The sequence below is a fragment of the Athene cunicularia genome, assembly GCF_003259725.1.
Source record: "Athene cunicularia isolate RWA chromosome 3 unlocalized genomic scaffold, athCun1 chr3_part1, whole genome shotgun sequence".
NCBI lineage: Eukaryota > Metazoa > Chordata > Aves > Strigiformes > Strigidae > Athene > Athene cunicularia.
Window position 1 is genome coordinate 73087044 of NW_020799097.1, and position 18783 is coordinate 73105826.

General features: G+C 37.3%; 1 protein-coding gene across 5 annotated transcripts in view; it reads right to left on the reverse strand.

Annotated features, from left to right (window-relative positions):
* The window catches only part of UTRN (utrophin), a 383489-nt gene that overhangs the window by 85013 nt on the left and 279693 nt on the right, over positions 1 to 18783 (reverse strand). For all 5 annotated transcript variants that reach the window (XM_026844327.1, XM_026844325.1, XM_026844323.1 and 2 more), the window contains 3 exons: positions 15671 to 15800; positions 3739 to 4007; positions 1225 to 1371 (listed from right to left, as the gene is read on the reverse strand). In XM_026844327.1, coding sequence (XP_026700128.1) covers positions 1225 to 1371; positions 3739 to 4007; positions 15671 to 15800 — 546 coding nt within the window. The remainder of the gene's footprint in view (positions 1 to 1224; positions 1372 to 3738; positions 4008 to 15670; positions 15801 to 18783) is intronic.

The window sequence follows — 18783 nt, forward strand, 5'->3', positions numbered from 1 at the left end:
AACTGTAGTTTCAAGGTGTCTATAGCCGACTGCTGAAGTTTTTGACCTCCTCCCAACCCTTCCACTGTCCAAATTTCCATAGTCAAAAGGTCTCTGACTGTATTGATCTTACATCTGCCTTTCCAGCACGGAACTATTTTGGAAGACACTGCTTTGCTGACTGACATGACTTCCCCCAGTTTATTAATTGAAACTGCACTGGTACACCCAGCAGCAGTTTGGCTGCTTGGTTAACTTAATTTGAGAACACACACACACACACACACACAAACTCAGTACCAAATTATATCAGGAAAATAAAGTGTCATATGACACATGGTTTTGGCTTCTCAGGAGCAACTGATTCAAAACTGCCAGCCTAGAAACTGATGTCCAGGTTTTAAAAATTCAGTCCCACTACCCTTATCTAGAGAGGTGATGGATTCTCCATCCTTCCCCCAATTCTTTCAGACACTTAGTATCACCCTTAGAAGGCAGATAAAGAAATAAATAGCAGCTGACTCACATTAAGTATTTCTTACCAAAAACAAGAGTGAGAAAATTCAAAAATTTATAAATGAACTTTTAACTGATATAAGAGAAGTCATTAAATCATTCACTGTGGAACTGCGCATGAGTTTGAACTGTAATCAGGCACACTGATTTACCTTTCTCAGACCATTTAAGCACAATAATCTTAACTAAGCAATATGAATCTCTCTCACAGCATATCCTCTTCTGGTTTATAATGCTAAATGTGCTATTGCTCACATGTTGTTATAGCTCTACTAATACTTGAGTCACTTTAAGTGAAATTCCCTGCAGAAACGGTACATTCAAAACCAAAATAAAACAGGTTTCACATGAGCTGGAAATACATACAGAACATAACAACAACAGAAATATGTACACCAGTTTTCAGTAACAATATCTATGCAGTAAGAGCACTGCTACAAGACACAAAAAGCACGCAGCAGTAGTTCCCCGCTAGTCTCCAGAGATTAATTCAATCCCCTGAGTGTGTACGCTGCTGAGACAGCCTGAAAGGAAAAGCTTTTGGTCAAGCTACAGAAGGAAAGACAGCTCCCTTTGTTGCCTTGGTATCATTAGAGTAACACCTTAAAGATAGAAAGAATGAACAAATGGCAATAATGCATGGGAGGGCAAGCAGAGAGGGGCAGCGGAGAGGGGCAGAGTGAGAAGCATCCCTCCCCCCACACCTACTCTACACGTTCAGAAGAATACCTGTAAAAGTTTCCACCGCATATTAAGATCATCCAGTTGACGAGACATCTTTAATGATGGATAAAGGTCAAGTGGAGACAGCTGACTGGACAAATCATTCACTGTTTTAACTTTCAAGTTGATGGGTGCCACTTCTTCTCTAAAAGCCTAAAAGAGTAAGAAGCATACATTTACATTCAACAGACTGAGCAGCACAAAAACCACCATAAACTCAATATGGTGCTGACTTGCCCAGCATGGCAGCTTATGCTAAACAACGGATGCAGCTCAGTTCTCCAGCAAATAAAGTTCACTCACTTCAGTATTCTTATTAAGTCCTTCATATCCATCTTTAGAGAAAAAACAGTATGAAATTTACTCAAATGCCCATATCCAAATTGTGCCTCTAAAACAATATAAATAATTTTTTTATAATTTTTAGAGCTTTTCTTTCCAAAACCAAAGACACAATGCTTTATCAGGATCTTCAGCAATATACAGCCCGTCAAGTGATCTTAAGAAAAAAATGTGTTAAGTAACTACAGTTTTCCAGTATTAAGCAGCTGACAAAAAATCAATTAAAAAACTATTATTGAATTAGCAAACCATGATGGAATGTATCTTCTAAGGAAAAGGAGTTCAATGTTTTACCTGATTAGAACTGTAGAATAATACTATTACAATGATTGCAAAGAAGAAAAAGGTTTATTGAATCAAATGGAACTAAATAGATTATTAAGACAAAATTGGTATAAGCTTTAGTTACAGTTGAAGAGATGCATCAAACGTCTTTCTTGCTGTGAGCAGTTAATTGTTCAATGGTATAAACGGCTTGATTAAACATAATGAAACAAGCCAAAAAACTGGAAAAATTATTGTCTTTGGACAATTCAATTATTCACCTCCCTTCGAAATTCCTCTCATCAGGCCCAGAAACAGAAGGAACCTACTGGCAAGAAAGAGAGGTTGGGCTTCTGGACAGGCAGCTGAGACCCTATTACTTCAGCAGATGTTTCAGTTTTTCCACAGCAATGAAAATCTAAAAGGCTTTGCTTTACTCTTCTTTATGGAAAAAGCCATTAAGATATGACAAATGACTTCTTAACAAGAGAACAAAGAGTTACTCAGCATCAGCATTTTATTGCTTCCTTTACTATCTATATTAAAATGTAAGAGGGGGAGGAGGAGATGCATTACTCAGATCGACAGCAGTCTGGATATAAATCAGCTTTGACTTCCTTTGTTTTAAACATTTTGGTTCCATTAAACCTGAAAGTAACAACAAAATTTGGAGAATGAGAACGCTTACATGGATATATGTGAAATGATGCAGCCCTCTGTTAACTTTATATGTATCTACAGGCTGCGTATACATAGAGTATTTGCAGAAAACTGGTTGCAATCCATGGCCCTTCATTCTAACACCAACATCCCGTGCTGAAGACATGGATAGTCAGGTACATGACCCCAGGATGCTCTAATGTTTTGCCATATTCATTCTTGAGCTTAAGAAAAGTTGTATTTGTGAAACAGAAGCTTGGTGGTAACTGCTAAATTTGCCTGAAACAGCAATTTTCTTTACCTACATGTACATATCCACATGTTTTACTGGGATCCCTGATATTCAGGCACTCCCTCCCTCCAAGCACTGTGCTTTTTCCAGTCAGCTTTCCTGGACAATGTTAGTTATCAGAAGATATCCCTTCTCTGGGGACCTCTGCATTACTGGGTCCCTACCCAACCCAGGCAGCTAAGCAGGGCATGTCTACTGCCCATCATGAGCAGCCATGCCTTGGGGTACCATGCCATGGGTGGCCATGAACCCTGGCTGCAAGAACTGGTATGCCCATGAGAACATATATGGTAGTATTGTCTTCTTTACTTTGAAATAATACTGAAGAGAAGCCAGGTTAAAGTAAAAGTAAATACAAATTTTCATTTACAGGAGCCAAAATAGACAATAGAAATGTGAAGTTTGTGGAAGTTAAGGAATGGAAATTCAAACTATGTATATACTTCTGCATGACTGAAAGAGCTCTAAATGTTCTTCTAAGAAGAAAGCTATACATGATGGCCAAACAGATCTGACAGCTCACCACTACAAGAAGGAGGAGAGTCTACTGTCAACTGCAGGGATGATTACTCACTCAGCTTGCTCATACTCCAGTGCCTGGGCAAATCTCCAAACACACTCATGGCCTAACTGTAGATTAGACAGTACTTCTAGGAGGAAAATAGTTAAATCCTAGAACACAATTTTTTTCATTTAATGAATGTTACATTCTGTAAACATCTGTAGCTTGTCGATCATATGTGCTTACAATCACAGCTGACACAGTCAATGTGGCACAGTACTGGACTTTGAGATAATTTAATATAACATAATATATATATATTATATATAAAATAACATAATATAACATAAGAATTTAAGTATACAGTGCATACATACATATCTATCTTGACTAGGTGTAGTAGAATGGAGGGGCCTGACTTTCACACAAGCTAAATACTTCCCAGTAGTTCCACACTTACTGTAGTTTTCTCAATGTGATCTGGTAATGAATCTATGAGTAAGTCTCCCACAGGTTTCCAGCCATTCCTCACGTTTTCAGCCTCCTTCAAGTCAGCATCGAGGTCATCCATGGCACACTGAAGGTCTTTCAGTTTTTCTAATGCTTTGTCCACTTGCTTCTGCCAGATACTGGCACTGGCATTTAGGTTCTCCCATTTCTCTTTTACCTCTGATGACTGCTTACGCATAGCTTTAGCAATCTTCATGGCTTTCTCCTCAGGGGTCAACTCTGCAGAGGGAAAGAAAAGTTACACTGTTTATTTCTTCTCTTATTCATGTCTAGTTAAAAAAAACAGTGCTCCTGAGATACATGCTCAAGACAGTCAGTAAGTCCAGTGTCAACTGATAATTTATTTCAGTGGGAACAAGGTAGAAGAAAGTCAACTTTGCCATAACTGCAATAAACCTTACTCACTCCTAATGATAAAACAAAGCTTGATCAGAAGACAGGAAACTATTACTGACTTCCATGTATTATGACATCTGCAAAGCAAAGGCAGCTTACTTCTGGTTTGTCACTTGTGGAGGCACAAAGAGATGAAAAAAAAAAAAAAAGAAAAAAAAAAACAAAACATTCTTCCCTACTGAAAATGGCAATAGGGAATCTGGGAACCGTTTCATGTAGGAAGAACAAGAACAGTGTTTTTTTTCTGGATCACTTACCAACACCTTTCACCCTACCACCAGGACACATTCTATCCTATTTGCTAGCAAAAACTGAGGTGTACTGAGTACCATGTGTTAAGTGGTTCTTCAGCTCTACATCCATTTTTATGTGCTAACACCAAAGTCCTAAAAGGCTGGATTAAACAGATTTTGCGAATCTAAAAATGTTCAATGAACACATTGAATGAAAAAGAGACAAGCTCACGGTGCATTATTTTCCACAACCTTCAGGCTTACATGTCTAAATCCCATGCAACCAACTCAGCAACCATGGAAATCCCATTCATGTCAGCAAAGACCAGCTGCCCCTGTGTAAGCAAAGCCAAAGTGGACACACATACAACCTCAGGACATAGTCACAGGAGATGATACTGATTATTTCAGCAAATTGCCTGTATTTAAATCCCCAGTCCCTGGTAAGTCTGCAAGACACTAGACAGAACTCCACGCCACAGACATGTCTCAGTGCTCTTTGACAACAAGAATGGAGTCAGTTGGTGGCTTATCTGTTCTGCACAACAGATGATGTTTACAAACCAGTAGGATAGTCTATCAATAAGAGAACATCCAGCCTTTCCTGTGTTTTCAATTCAAGACTGAGCAAGACCTAGACAGTCAGAAAGATAAAAAGAAAACACTAAGACATACCCAGCAGGTCCTGCTATATACTGCTCAGAGAGGCCTTGCTAAAAAAAAGTCACAGGGAGCTTCCTTCACTAGGGAATACTTGCTTCAGTAATGATAAACACAAAAAGGCAGTCTCAGAGGATTCCTCTTCTACATAACAACCTTGTGGTTTCTGCAGGCAGAGAAGCAAGTAGAGGAAACGATATAAGGCAGAAAACAGAGAACAAAAAAAGGGAGAGAGATGTGGCATACACTGAAACCAAGCCAGCTGGTCTCCTATTCACTTCTATATAAAACCCTTGGATAAGGTTTATCGCAGTATTCTTGTGATTAAAATTCAAGTGTTGTCTAGAAATAAATTATACACAATCATGCAGACATGAAAGCACCATTTTTCTCAGAAGTCAAATGAGACATACAGTATTCCATTTACTGATATACTGTCTTTAAAATCATTATAGCTAAGTGTGGAGTTGCTAGCTTGGGGGAGGAGGGCAAGGGGGGAACGTACAAAATGGAAGGAGGAAGAAGCTTTTTGCTTTTTGAATGCTAGATGAATGTCAAAGTAAATGTACTGTTACGGTTGCAAAACTTCTCTTACTATGCCTCTGGTGATGCAACTATTGTTCCATAGCACCCAATACAGGAAAGCACACTGCGAGTAATTAATACAAAATAAATCATTAAAATACATTCCATTTGTTGCCAAGAAGGGCAGACACATTCTTCCCACATGTAAAAAATATCAGGGAGTTATTTGGATCAAAACCAGTTTCTGCCTACCAATTCCACATATTTGGTTGGGTTTTTTTAGATTTTTCATATCTGTTTAGCCCATATTAGTCTTGATACATGCTAGACTACAAATACTAGAAGAGTATTCAGCAACACAATCCAGATGCTGCCCAAGGAGGAAAAACCCAACCAAAACCCACCAACCTACAATGCATGTTTTGCATTTTAATCTGTGGTATGGGGGGAGAGGATGTTGCCAAATGACCAAGTGTTGCCCAAAATCACAAGGCATCTTGCTAAGACGCAGTCACATAGGAGAAAAAAAGTAAAACCAACAGTAATCAAAGGAGAATGGGAAGCAAGGACAATCAACATGAGCCACCATCACCAAAGGAAAGGAGACAAATACCGAGGCGGTAGATTGCAGAGCATGTTTTGACCTCTAGAATGAAAAAAAGCTTTCTTAAAAAAAGCGAGCCATTTGAAGAGAGAGTGGAGCTAAGAGGGACAAAAGAAATTTTGATCTTACCAAGATATTTCAGTGACTTGCTGGGTGTCATAAGCTATCACATGAGAGCACTGCTTATGTGCACTCTGCCTGCAAAGGCACAGGCTAGACAGGCTTAGGGATACTGCGACGACAAGAGTGTGTTTCAGAAGAGGAATCTGGGGTGGAACAGTTGTGACAAAACCCTGCAATGCTTAACTAGATGCAAAGGGATATAAATTATGTATGTAGCTCTGGGATATAGAGACATGGCAGTAACCCACAATTTGCAATATTGACAGACCAGAATAAAGATGGACACCAAAGATAAGCTGTGATAAATTGTACCTTGTCTCTGAAATTCCAGAAATTCACAGTAGAATAAACTACATCATAGGATAACACAGTTCTTGGATGATCTTTACCCCAAGCTTTGCAACAGATTTTAGAAAAAGTTAAATAAATAAACTCAAGTTCTAAGCAAAAATTTCTTTCAGATGCAAACTGTTGTTTTAAACAAAAAACAATAGCTACAAATTGCTTATGTAAAGCTATCAAAGAAGTCGTTACTGGAAGTCATTTTGGAATTATTCACTGTTAAGAATAATAATATACTACTGATGAATGAATGAGAATCCACTACAGCCCAGTGACAAAATGACTGTGAACAATCTAGAAACCAAGCTAAATTGCAGCATGCACGCAAGTTGCACCTTGCGGCAGGGTACTGGTATCACAGGATATCTCATAGGTTGAGGTATCCTATGATATCCTCTGATATGATACAACTACAGGCTGAGGACAACCAGGCCTCAGGACTAAAAGCTGCAGGGCTTTAAATGAGGATTATGGGAGCATCCAGAACTGAAACACTTTACACACAGAAAGAGAATACTGAGCTTTGTTGAAAGGGGACAGAAAATTCCAGACCCAGTGGAGGAATCCTCCTTTCTTGGCATCTTGAATATGTGAATGTATAGGGGACATTATACCCAGAAACAGGACTAAGTAGAAGTTGTGTATATGCAAAGCTGTGATCTGCTATTTTTGTGCAACACTGTGCACTTGCATCCTAAGTTGCCTGTTATGAGAGCCAAACCCTATCAATTCTGCATAAAAGAGTACAAAGTTGGAGGGCTTAACAGTTCTAAACTAGATATTTTAATAGATATTTACTAGATTTACTAGATATTGTATAGTTTAGATATTGGTCATGGTGGGAAGATGCTGAAAGCTTTAGTAAGAGCTGAAATTTTGCAAAATTTTTTGATTGTCCCTAAAGGTACTTTCACAACATATTCAATGTGTGCTTCTGACTCCAGTAGAAGCTATAAGAAAAAAAGAGGCTGTATCAATAAATGACAACAGAAGAACAGAACAGCCACCTGACTCTGTCTGTCTGGCCAGCTAAAACAAGGCAGCTTTACTCATGACAGACTAGACACATATTCTGGGAGGGGAAAAAGGTTCCAGACTGACTGGGGTCATACAAGTATCCCAACAGAACTGAAAACCGAAACATCTTTTAAAACCATTTGTTAAATCAGTGTCATTGTGCAAGACTATCTGCTAGACATTTTATTCCGAAAATATGAATTCATTGAAAGACTGCTCTATTTTACAAAAGCCTTGGAAGTGCTTGTAAACCTGCCCTAAAAAGACATTTACTAGGGAAATAAAGCAAAACACACATTTTTATGAGCTATAAAACCATTCAGTATCTATTCATTTAAGGGAGAAATACATCTTGTATAACTTCATGTTTTCCATCATGAAAACATAACTTATTAATGAGCAACTTAATACTTTTTTCAAGCAGCTAACACCTTCTTGAAGACACTGGTTACATAGCGTAGAATTGTAAACCTCCTAAAACAAAAGCTTAACAGTGGGGATTTTTTTTTTTTATGAGTTTGGAATGTATTTCACCAGTCTGTCATTACACACTGGTAGACAGAGTTCCTTTTTGCTGTGAAAAAATGCTACATGAAGGTTGTTGCTTTTATAATATAAAGTCTTCTCAACAATCAGCCTTCTTTCACCCTACTGCTTTTTTTTTTTTTTTTTTTTAAATGGTACTTATTATGTTATCTCCACTTCAGCAGCTGCTCAGAAAGTAAGAAAAGCCTATATGCACTGGACCATCTGTTTACCAGAGAGGAAAGGTATTAACTGACCTTACAGTCAGGGACAAAGAGAAAACAAAGTCTGCTTCTGTAGTGGAAAAACTTGGTTTTAATAAGCATTTTTTGTCACAAACAAACCAATGAAAGCACCAACAGCTTTTCTGTGTCTGTAGCAAAGAGAGAGTGCCACAGAAGGAAAACTTTTAAGCCTGAACTTTACAGCATATAGGTTCCTTACATATATGGAGAATACTTACTCAGGAAAGTTATCAATGAAGAAATTCTTCTTGCTTAAGAATTTATTTTAGATCTCAAAAAATTGCTGGCTCTAGCTGGTTCTAAGCAACTGTGCTTGATCCTCATTATGCGGACTTGAACTAGTGATTTCCTTCCATCTTGCCACAATTGCATTAATTATACTTTTGCTATATTCTTAATAAAATATACTAGAACTGGAGCTGATTTCATGCCCCCTCCCTCTCCCATTGTCAAACATTGTCTCTTCCTTGGTTCAATCAATCTTTGCAGAAAAAAAAAAAAAAAGGGGTGACAAAGCACTGTAATCATTATGAAAACTTTCAAAGCATCTGAACAGTTACAATAGCATATTGTCAAACTCCTAAGAACTAAAAGCAATGTTATTGTTGCATGATGAAGTCTTTAGCATCGCTCCAGCTTAATAATTATCTGGGTTTCTAACTATCTGGACAGAAAACTTTGCTCTGCTGGGATGGGAATAGGAAGTTTAAAGAACAAGCAGCAACTGGTTAATGTAGAAATGTGCCGATTAATTGGATTCCAAGCACCCAACCAAGCAAGCATGTCACCTTTTTCTCCTATTCAAACATCTATTGCATCTGTAGTGAAAAACAAACAAAAAGCACAGTCATTTCCATCTTTGCCCATTTAGGTTTTCTTCTATCAAAACTGAAAGTTCTTCAAACCAGATAAATATAATTAAATAAAGAGTGAATGAGGAAAGTCTCTGCAGAATAAAAGACAAATTACCTTTGGTCTGCAGAAGACAGACTTGTGAAAGCAGAGAAAATGAAAGCTGTTAACCTCATGTATGATGAATACTTCTGGAAAGGGCCCAGAGAACGAGCTCCAGATAAAGACAAATGAGAACAATGCTAGCAAATATACACATCCTTTAATAATGGTTGTTGATATTTCCCAGTGGGTGCTGGTGGGGAAGACACAGAAGGACAAAACAAAGAGAAAATAGCTTCTAGTTAAAAGGGGTAATTAAGTCATCCCATAGCATCTATCTCCAGAAAACTGAACAAGATCAGAGCACTCCCAAGAACCATGAATTTATTCAGCATAACCATTGTAATTTTTCAATATAATCAAAACACATATAATACTTTTCCACTGAAAGCAAGCCATCATTTTGTAATAAATAGTGTGATCCAAAGCAAGTTCACAATACTTTTGTATAGTGAAAGCCCAAAGTTTGTGTTGCTCCAGGAACATAAACCAGATATTAATTCAGTTTCAGTCAGCTCCTACAACAAACTCAGAAAAATCCATATGTAACATTACTATGTCTCCTTCCAATTCCTGTTGAAAGGAGAGTAGGCTATCACCACTACATCCCAGTTACTCTAGGCAAGCAAGGAATTATTCCTATGTTTCTTTCAAAGCACTGTGACTGCAGATGTAACAAGCCTTTTATTTCTTCCAAAGATCAATAAAGGTTTTTTACTGACACAGCACATATGGCAGGTAGCTACTCAGCAAGGCTGCAGGAGACAGATATACATCCCCTAATAGCATTTCAAAACAAAACAAAGGCATCTATTTTATTCCAAAACAATACAGAAACAGAAAATAGAGACAAGTCAGGCAGCACAAAAGATAGGGCTCCCTGACTTGATGTCATCCTATAAGAACAACACAGGACTTTAAAACATTCATGTTCTGAACTTTTTTGAACCTTCTAAGCAAGTTTCCTCAGCCTGTTTTGTCCTCTATACACTTTTAGTTTAATATTCCGCAATTTCGAATTTGCTTTCTTGGGGCTCATTTACAATGTTTTTGAACTTTGTGTTTGCTCTAGAGTATCTGAAAGGAATTTTCTTTCAAATAAGGTCCCAACCTTTCACATCCATCAGTCATCCACGTTGCTAGTAGCGTAACTGAGAATTCTCTTGCAGACAGAGCTTTACTGGTTTCTGGATTCTTTAAAACAAGGCAACAGGTAAACTTCGAAAACATGGCTTCCACCTGGGAAGCATCTTGTATTTCAGCTAAAACTGGGCCATAACAGAGCATACAGATCAAGAACAGATAGATATAACTCTGCTTATATTGTCATGTCCTTATAGTTAAAAAAAAAAAGAATTAACCACTATGCCTCAGGCTAGGCTGCTTCCAATACTCAGCTGTTAAAAACTCAGGCTTAAAACTTCTCAGAAGTTTGCACTCCATACCATTCAGCAAATAGAAACTTCCTTGAATGTTACCATATGACTACAAGCAGGCAACCATGTAGATGCTACAGGAAGAATTTCAAGACTCTACCCAGGCGGACTAAACTTGCAGGGTGACTAACTGATCTATCCAAGAAAGAGAGATACTTAGTTTAAGATTCTTTCATGAGTAACTGCACAATAATCTTATGAAGAAACTCTCAAAAGTCACAAGTAATTCAGCTTCTACTAAAACAGGGGCAGCAACGTCAAAAGAGCGTAAGTAGTTTCTGAGCATGATTCCAATGACCTCCAGTGGGCAATAACCTCTTTGTTCTCTTCACCACTTCTAACTTTCACACTCAAGACTTCATACTCAGCCCAGCTGCATAGCAGAGAACAAAAACTATTCTGGTGATGTGTGATAGCTAGTGGACAGGCACAAGTAGCTGGGAATAGAAATGCTGCCTGCTATATGCATTAGAAAACAGTAAATTGCCTATTTTCAGTGAGAACTTCCTTGCTAAGAGGAAAAATTATGACAGAGAATTTACCTGAATGTGTTCAGTGGTAGGAAGCAAAGAAGTTCGACTTTTTATTTATGTCTGAAACAGGTGAGTATATGCATGCAGTTCACTGATACCTATTAATATATTTCTCTCATATGATAACACAGATGTGATTTGGGTGTTTTCTACACTTTCAATTAAGAGGAGATAACAGGTGGGAAATACTTAATTTTAAATCATGTGTTTATCACAACAACCTTTGCTACCAAATAGCAGTTTTCAAACCTAGGAATCTGATTGCCATAAGAAAACCAGGAGCTACTGAAATACTTTGACAATACTACAGATTGCTGGAAACATTCCCTATTGCAGTGAGAATCAGTGTAGTGGCCTGTGGTAATCTGCTAGGATCTTAGCAAAACTCTATCATCAGTTTGTAGAACCCTGGCGACAGAAAATATTATTTCTGCTTTCCATTGTGTGTCTCGTGGCCTGTAACCTTACTAACAGTACAGTGGTCTAAGAAGCCAACTGTAACTACGCCACAGAGAATTATAATCAACATTTTTAGATCTAAGTTTTCTCCTACAGCATGCACAAGTGAAAAAGCTGAAAACGTGAGCATTTCCAATTTCGTTATTCCATCCATCTATAAAATTCAGCAGCTGGCCTGCTGGTTTATCCATCAGCTCCACTAATATGCTGAAGCAGCTCAAAGGCAAGAAGAATGTGAAGCTTGCTTTTTCGTGATGGGGCCCCCCTACAGAAATATGGAATAATAAATAAATAAAAAAACCCCAACCAAAAAAACCTCCAAACCAGAAGATAACTAAGGGAGATTAGATTAATTTAGAAGGAAGTTTACTGGAAGCTGAAGAACAGTGTTTGAATGTGCCAGTTACTACATGGTACAGTAGAAAGCCAACACAGGAAACCTATGGCCAAGATGAGAAAGAAGAAACCAAGTCTTCCTCATAACCTGATTTTACATTCTTGTGATATATTTGAAATTAACAAGTACATTACAGACAATAATAGATTATCACAAGGCATACTATAACAAATATTTTCTTTGGATGGAAAAATGAATATACACAGGTCCTTAAAATAGATCTCAGTCAGTCAAGTTCAAAACTGATTCTTACCAGTTTTCTCCTAAACCTCTCTCACTCCTTGTCCTTGCAACAATGCCCTACCCCCACACCCCCCAGCAGGAAAAGATTTAGGGGAAAAGAAGTGGATGGAGGAGAGGTTGAAGAAAACAGAAAACGATTTTACAACCTTTACCCTCTTCGGATTGGCTAACCCTCCCACCTAAACACCCCTGCCATTACACAAGGTATGAACTAACCTCAAGAAACAGTGATTTTCCAATTAATGTGATTACGACTTTAAAAAAAATAGTTTTTGCTATTTGTATTATAGAAGCCACCAAAACCATGTTTAAATCATGACCGCAGTTTTCTGTGCACTGCTTATCAGTATTTTTTAAAGACAGTCAGCTTACCAAAACCACACTCCTTCCCCTTTAGCAACGCAGTGTACTTCACTGAAGTTAATGAGTTAACTTTAATCTACTTCAGAGAAAACCAGTGATCGAGAGTCTGACAGGAAAATAAACAAATAAACATTGTAAAAGCAAACATATGCCCACACCCACAGCCTTCACTGAAAATGATTAATCAGAAGAAAAATTGTGTGTGTCTGGATGTATTCAAATCCAGAGATGCAGCTTTCGGGAGATTGGTGGCATTACTTGTCAGAAAAAAATTTACTGGATTCAGTCCTGGGTGAAGTTTAACAGCTTATGATATATAAGAGATCAGAGCAGATGATTCAAAGACGCCTTTTGGCCTGAGAGTCTATTAATCTACAGAATGTGCAACACAGCGCTTTACGGGGTGCAGGTGCCCACTCCTGGCAGCGGGGGCTGCACGGGGGCCTCTGTGAGGAAAGGCTGGGGCTGACCCATGCTGGGGACAGCTGGCTCAAGCCGACCCAACCACAGGGCACGGCTGAGGCCCTCAGCCATGCTGGTGGCACCTCAGGGAAAGCGTATTTAAGAAACAGGAGAAAACACCAGAGAGGAAGGAGGAGGGAACAAAAAAGGAGAAACAGCAGATGGAACACCAAGGTCAGAGCTGAAGGAGCAGCTCCACAGCAGGGGAGATATTCCCCATGGAGAGTCCACACTGGGGCTGAAGGAAGATGTGAGAAGAAAGGAGCAGCAGAGAGAAGCTGCTAAGCTGACTGTGGACCCACCAACTTCCCACCCTTTCACACCACTCGTTGCCCTGTTGGAGAGAGTGAGCATTACCTGTAATCATAACAAGGGGGGAAGGAGACAGAAATTAAAGAATCGAGTTGAGCTGGGGAAATGGGGGAGGAAAGATGTGGTTTTAATGTTTGCCTTTTTGTTTCCCACTACCAAGTCAAATATTTATTTTAAATGGCAATTAATAGTTTATTTTCCCCAAGTTAAAACTGGCCCATAACAGTAGTTTGTAAGTGATCTGTTTGTGTCCCCATTTTGACCCATGAGCTTTCTTACTCTTGTTCTTCCTATCTTCTGTCTCCATCTCACTGAGGTGAAGGAAGTGAGTGAGTGGATGGGTGGGAGTTTGGCTGGTAACCAAGACTAACCCAACACATGCTCAAAAAACGGAAAGTGTATGGAACTACTGTGTGAAGAAGAAAGAGGAGAATAAGTTCAATGCACAGCTATGAAGCTTCCCAGTCTGAGCATATTTGATTGGTTTTCAAATATAATGACTAGACAAGAGACACTCATACATCACTTGCAGACCATATGCCTGGCATTACTGTTATGCAGTTTATCATGGTCATCAAATTCCCTGCCTTTCTGTTATCACTGCCACTTGTATAGCACAATTTAATAATTATTATTACTATATAATAATAATAGATTGCATAAAAGAATTTATGATGCAGCTCATCACCTGAATTTTGCTCTTGCACTGTCAGTCAACACTGACTAGATCATAGATATTAACCCCTGCTAGAAAATGAACATTTTACACTGGTAACATTTTATGCATTGACATCATTTGTGCTGGGTGGTTCTATGGCTTTTGAGAGGAGAAACTGTGACTTCGAACTTTTGTGTGAAAGAATGAGCAAATATAAAGCAAGTATTCCTTATTTTTCAACCACAGGGTTGCTTGTGATTTAGACCAACTAAAACATTAGAGATGCAATATATCAAATAAGTTTGTGAGTAAAGACAGACAGAATGTTTTGAGGAGTAAAGAGCTCAAAAAGGAAGTGGTAAGATACATTATAGCAGTGAAGGTACAGAACTAATCACAGGAAAAAAAAAGGTTCATTTGCTTTAATCACCAGCTATTCAAACTTTATTACAAAGTTGAATTAGGGAATATGAAACTGCATAAAGATTTGCATGGAAATAACACAAAGTATGGATGCAGGAAAGATTAGTTATTTCCACTGAATCAACTTTAAAAGTTTGCTATGGAAATGTATAGGAAGACATTATGGGAAGAAAAAAATAACTCCTCATACAAGCAGCTATACTGTTATTTTGTAAATTATACAGAACAGTAAATTATTCACATCTTGAACCAACTGATATTTCCGTAAAGTACGTTACTACCTTCCACAAGAACAATTCATATGTAATTAAGATTTTATAATGCTGTACCTTATATCAGAAACATGATTCTAGGGCTTAACTGCACAGATATTTGGTGTATTTTTCTATTTTTCAGTTATGGAGAGTGGGCTGGAGGAAAATTATTACCTCCTTGTTCGTCTCTGATACAGACAAATATCTCAACAAACACTATGCAAATACTGCTTCTAGAATAGCTGTGGTTTATTCCTTAGTAATAAAATTAATCTAACGTTCAAATTGTTAAGATTCTGTCATGACTGCCTTCCTAAAGCTGATTCCTTTTACTTCTAATGAGATACATCACTGAATAAATTTATTTCTATTTGTGGAGTAAAAATTTGCAATAATGACATATATACATTTGAATGTGCAATCTGACTACATTTAAGGTGCATATGTTATTGTGTTAAGAAAAAAAGAACAGAACTGATGACTTGGGTATTTTGAATGAAAAACCTGAAAAGGAAATAGAGATTTTTCTCTTTCTTCCATTAAAATGTAATTACAAAGCAGAGTAGTAATATTTTAAGGCTAAATCATTGAAATAAAAGCAAGCAGGATGTGGTCTGAAAATTCTGAAGTCCAACCAAGTAATTGGGATATAAAGTATGTACTAGAGACATCTAAGACCTTTTTCTTTGACCATTCCTGGAAGAGAGTATTTTCTAACCTGTTTTTGAATGCAAGCTCCTTCTTGGTTCCTCAGGCCCCTCAATTGGTTGGTCAGCCAGGAAAACTCGTGCCTGGTCCACAGCATTGAGAACTGTTTGCTCTTTATCCTTCAGTTCACGCCTCAGTGCCTTTTAGGAAGGGAAAGAAGAATGCCATTTGCAACATGATCTTGTGAACAACAGATAGTATACCGTTTTTTGTGTTTTCACTTCTCTGACAAAACCTGTCTAGTGAGTGAGTAATAGCCAACGTGACATTCAGACTGCAAGATAAAATGTAAATTTTACAAACCAGAAACAACAAGAAATCAATTAAGGCTAGTAGGGTAATTTTTATAGAATGGACTTGAAGAATTGAACACAAGAAAGATAATAATGGTAGGTTAACTCACCTAAGAAATTGTATGTACTACATTCAGGTTCTAAAAAAACCTAAAATTAAAGGATTTATTGCTATTAACAGGATCGCTAATATATAGTCAATTACTACAACAGACTTTTTTCTTTTTTTTTTTGGTAGCTGGAATAACAGAAAAATTGCGTCTACTGAAACTTCAGAATATAATTTTACAATTATGCTAAAAAGAATTCCAGAAGTACTTTACATTCCTTAGAAAATGCTACTTCTTATTGTGTCTCCTATTTATTAATATTTTTAAAACTTAAAACTTCTGGTTACATATAAATACATATAAATCTGTCCCACCTAGAAGGAGGCTGCTTTGCAAGTTGTACTTCTATTACTTTCTAACAATAGAAACACAAAAGAAGATACTTGAAACACTATTAAAATGCTATGCTTAATTTTTCCAATGTATTTTTTAGCTCTAATAACAAAATCAAGGCTTATTTTGCTGACACAATCTGCTCAGGCCCCATGCCAGCTCAAGAAGAGCAGTTAGTCAGTGTTCACAACATTATATAACAAAATGAGTGCTTTCCTCTACAGAAAACTGTGAAAAACAATTACCATGAAAGCCTCACCAATGCTACCTTATCCTTCTCATCAGTAAATCTCTTGATGCCACAAACACAGAAAACACCTACCTCTTGACTTCAGCTTAGCAGGAGGCAAGATGTTATTTCCCCCCCTTCTCTCCCACTTTATTTCTTTATCATCATCATCTTCCCAAATCTTTCCATTTCTTCTCACTCTACTTCTGCTCCAAATTAAAAAGCCAAAACCCAACAAAAACTAATCACTGAATATACACTAATCTCCATTACACTTAGGAACTTGCATCATAGTCTCACCTTCAGTACACTTCAGTTAACTACTGTCCTTCAGAACTAACCTCTTCAGAAGTGTTATCTCTACATGCTTCTATATGGCAGTGATAACAATAAGACTAAGCCTTATTCTTCATAGGATTCAGCATATACTATGTTTAATATGAAACAAAAATGGTACTTTAAAAATCAAGCCCTACTTTGTAAAAACAATTAATTTTTTTTTTTTTACAGAAACTGAAGTATTGTAAAAGCAATATGCCTGAAGAATGCCTTCAAATCAGGACAGTATGTATCAATATTTTAATTTCACAAAATACACATTAGAATAAGACTCTTCAAAATCATCCATATTTTACAAATCATGAAAACATTATCTATGCAGGGATTTGTTTCAGGAAAGAAGGAAGATGTCACCGGTACTGTGCAATTAAGGGTCAAAAAGTGCCTATTTAAAAAGCTTTTGATTAGTAGAATCTGTGTGGATGCATCATGAAAATACAATCATAATTTTTAATTTCAAAGGTTTTGTCAAAATTAGAGGACTGATTACTGTACTTTAGTGTGAAGTTGAAATCTGTCTAGAATTACTTTTTTCCCCCTCCATGCAATTTCCCAAATATTTCCAAAGCATACAAGAAAAAGGCAGCTATGGCAGATTTTGAGCCTACTAAGAAATTTCAGTAGTTAGAAATAATCTAGACGTGGATCTCTTTTGCCCTGTCTCTCCTGTTTACCTTCAGTGTATTTTTCAATTTCTCTAGATTATCCTCAGTAAAATTTTAATCAAGTTTGACCTAAGAGATCTCTGTCCCCCTCCACCATCCCTGCCACCGAAGCTGTTAGAATTGAGGTTGACAACACAAAGATTTTAAGACTTTGGCCCATATAGCTCATCAATTCCAAGCCATCCATGGCATTCCTTATTAATATATCTTGACAAAGAAAAATTTTTTAGCATGAAAGATACCTTGCACGTGAAATAATAATAATAATATTGAAATCATTTGGTACTAAAGAGTATCTTGAGCACACCACAGACTTCCTACATTATGGTTTATATCTTTTTTCTTATACCACAGATGCAAAAATAATTTTTGGAACAGCCGCTCAGACTTGCATAACTTTATTCCTTGTTTCTTAGCAATATTAGATGTATTTCCCTGCCTCTGTCAGTAAACAAGAACAGCAGTGAGAGTACATGCTGCAAGAATAACCAAATGTATCAATAATACTCTCTTGTCCTTCCAGGCAAACCTCTCTGAAGCAGAACAAAAAGAAAGCCACTTACAAATCTAATTTTGAGCTCAAATATCATCTGTCTTGAGTGGACTGAAGAAAGATTTCATTGGAAAAATCACATCTACAAGAACACTACAGAGGAAAAGTAAGCCGTAAAAGTACAGCAAGGAACATAAAAGCTGTAATACCAAATTTGATTACTGTATTAAAGGTTTTTATATAATAAGAAGTACAATCATCTATTTTGATGTTTTATTTAGTTTTGCAAAAGATACCCCCCCAATGGCTACTCGGAATGGATGCACCTCTTTCAGTAAAGAAGTATATTACTGTGTCACTTCATTCCTCTTTGTTTGTCATTAAGGACTAAAACAGTTAAAGCATTCATACAGCTTTGATCATAGCGCAGGGTTTGATAGAGGGGAGAGTTCTTTCCCTGTAGTTATCTGTACTTTTCAGGTAGAAAATTAATACTGGAGTTTCGGTATAGATTAAATAAATAATAAGTATGCAAAAGACTTCAGAGGCATCTCAAAACTTGCCACTGAAACTGTCCACTAAGAAGGTAAACACACGGATGCAAGTATTTTCTGAGTCCTATTGGGTATGCAGATGTGAACACAAAATGAAAATGTGAATG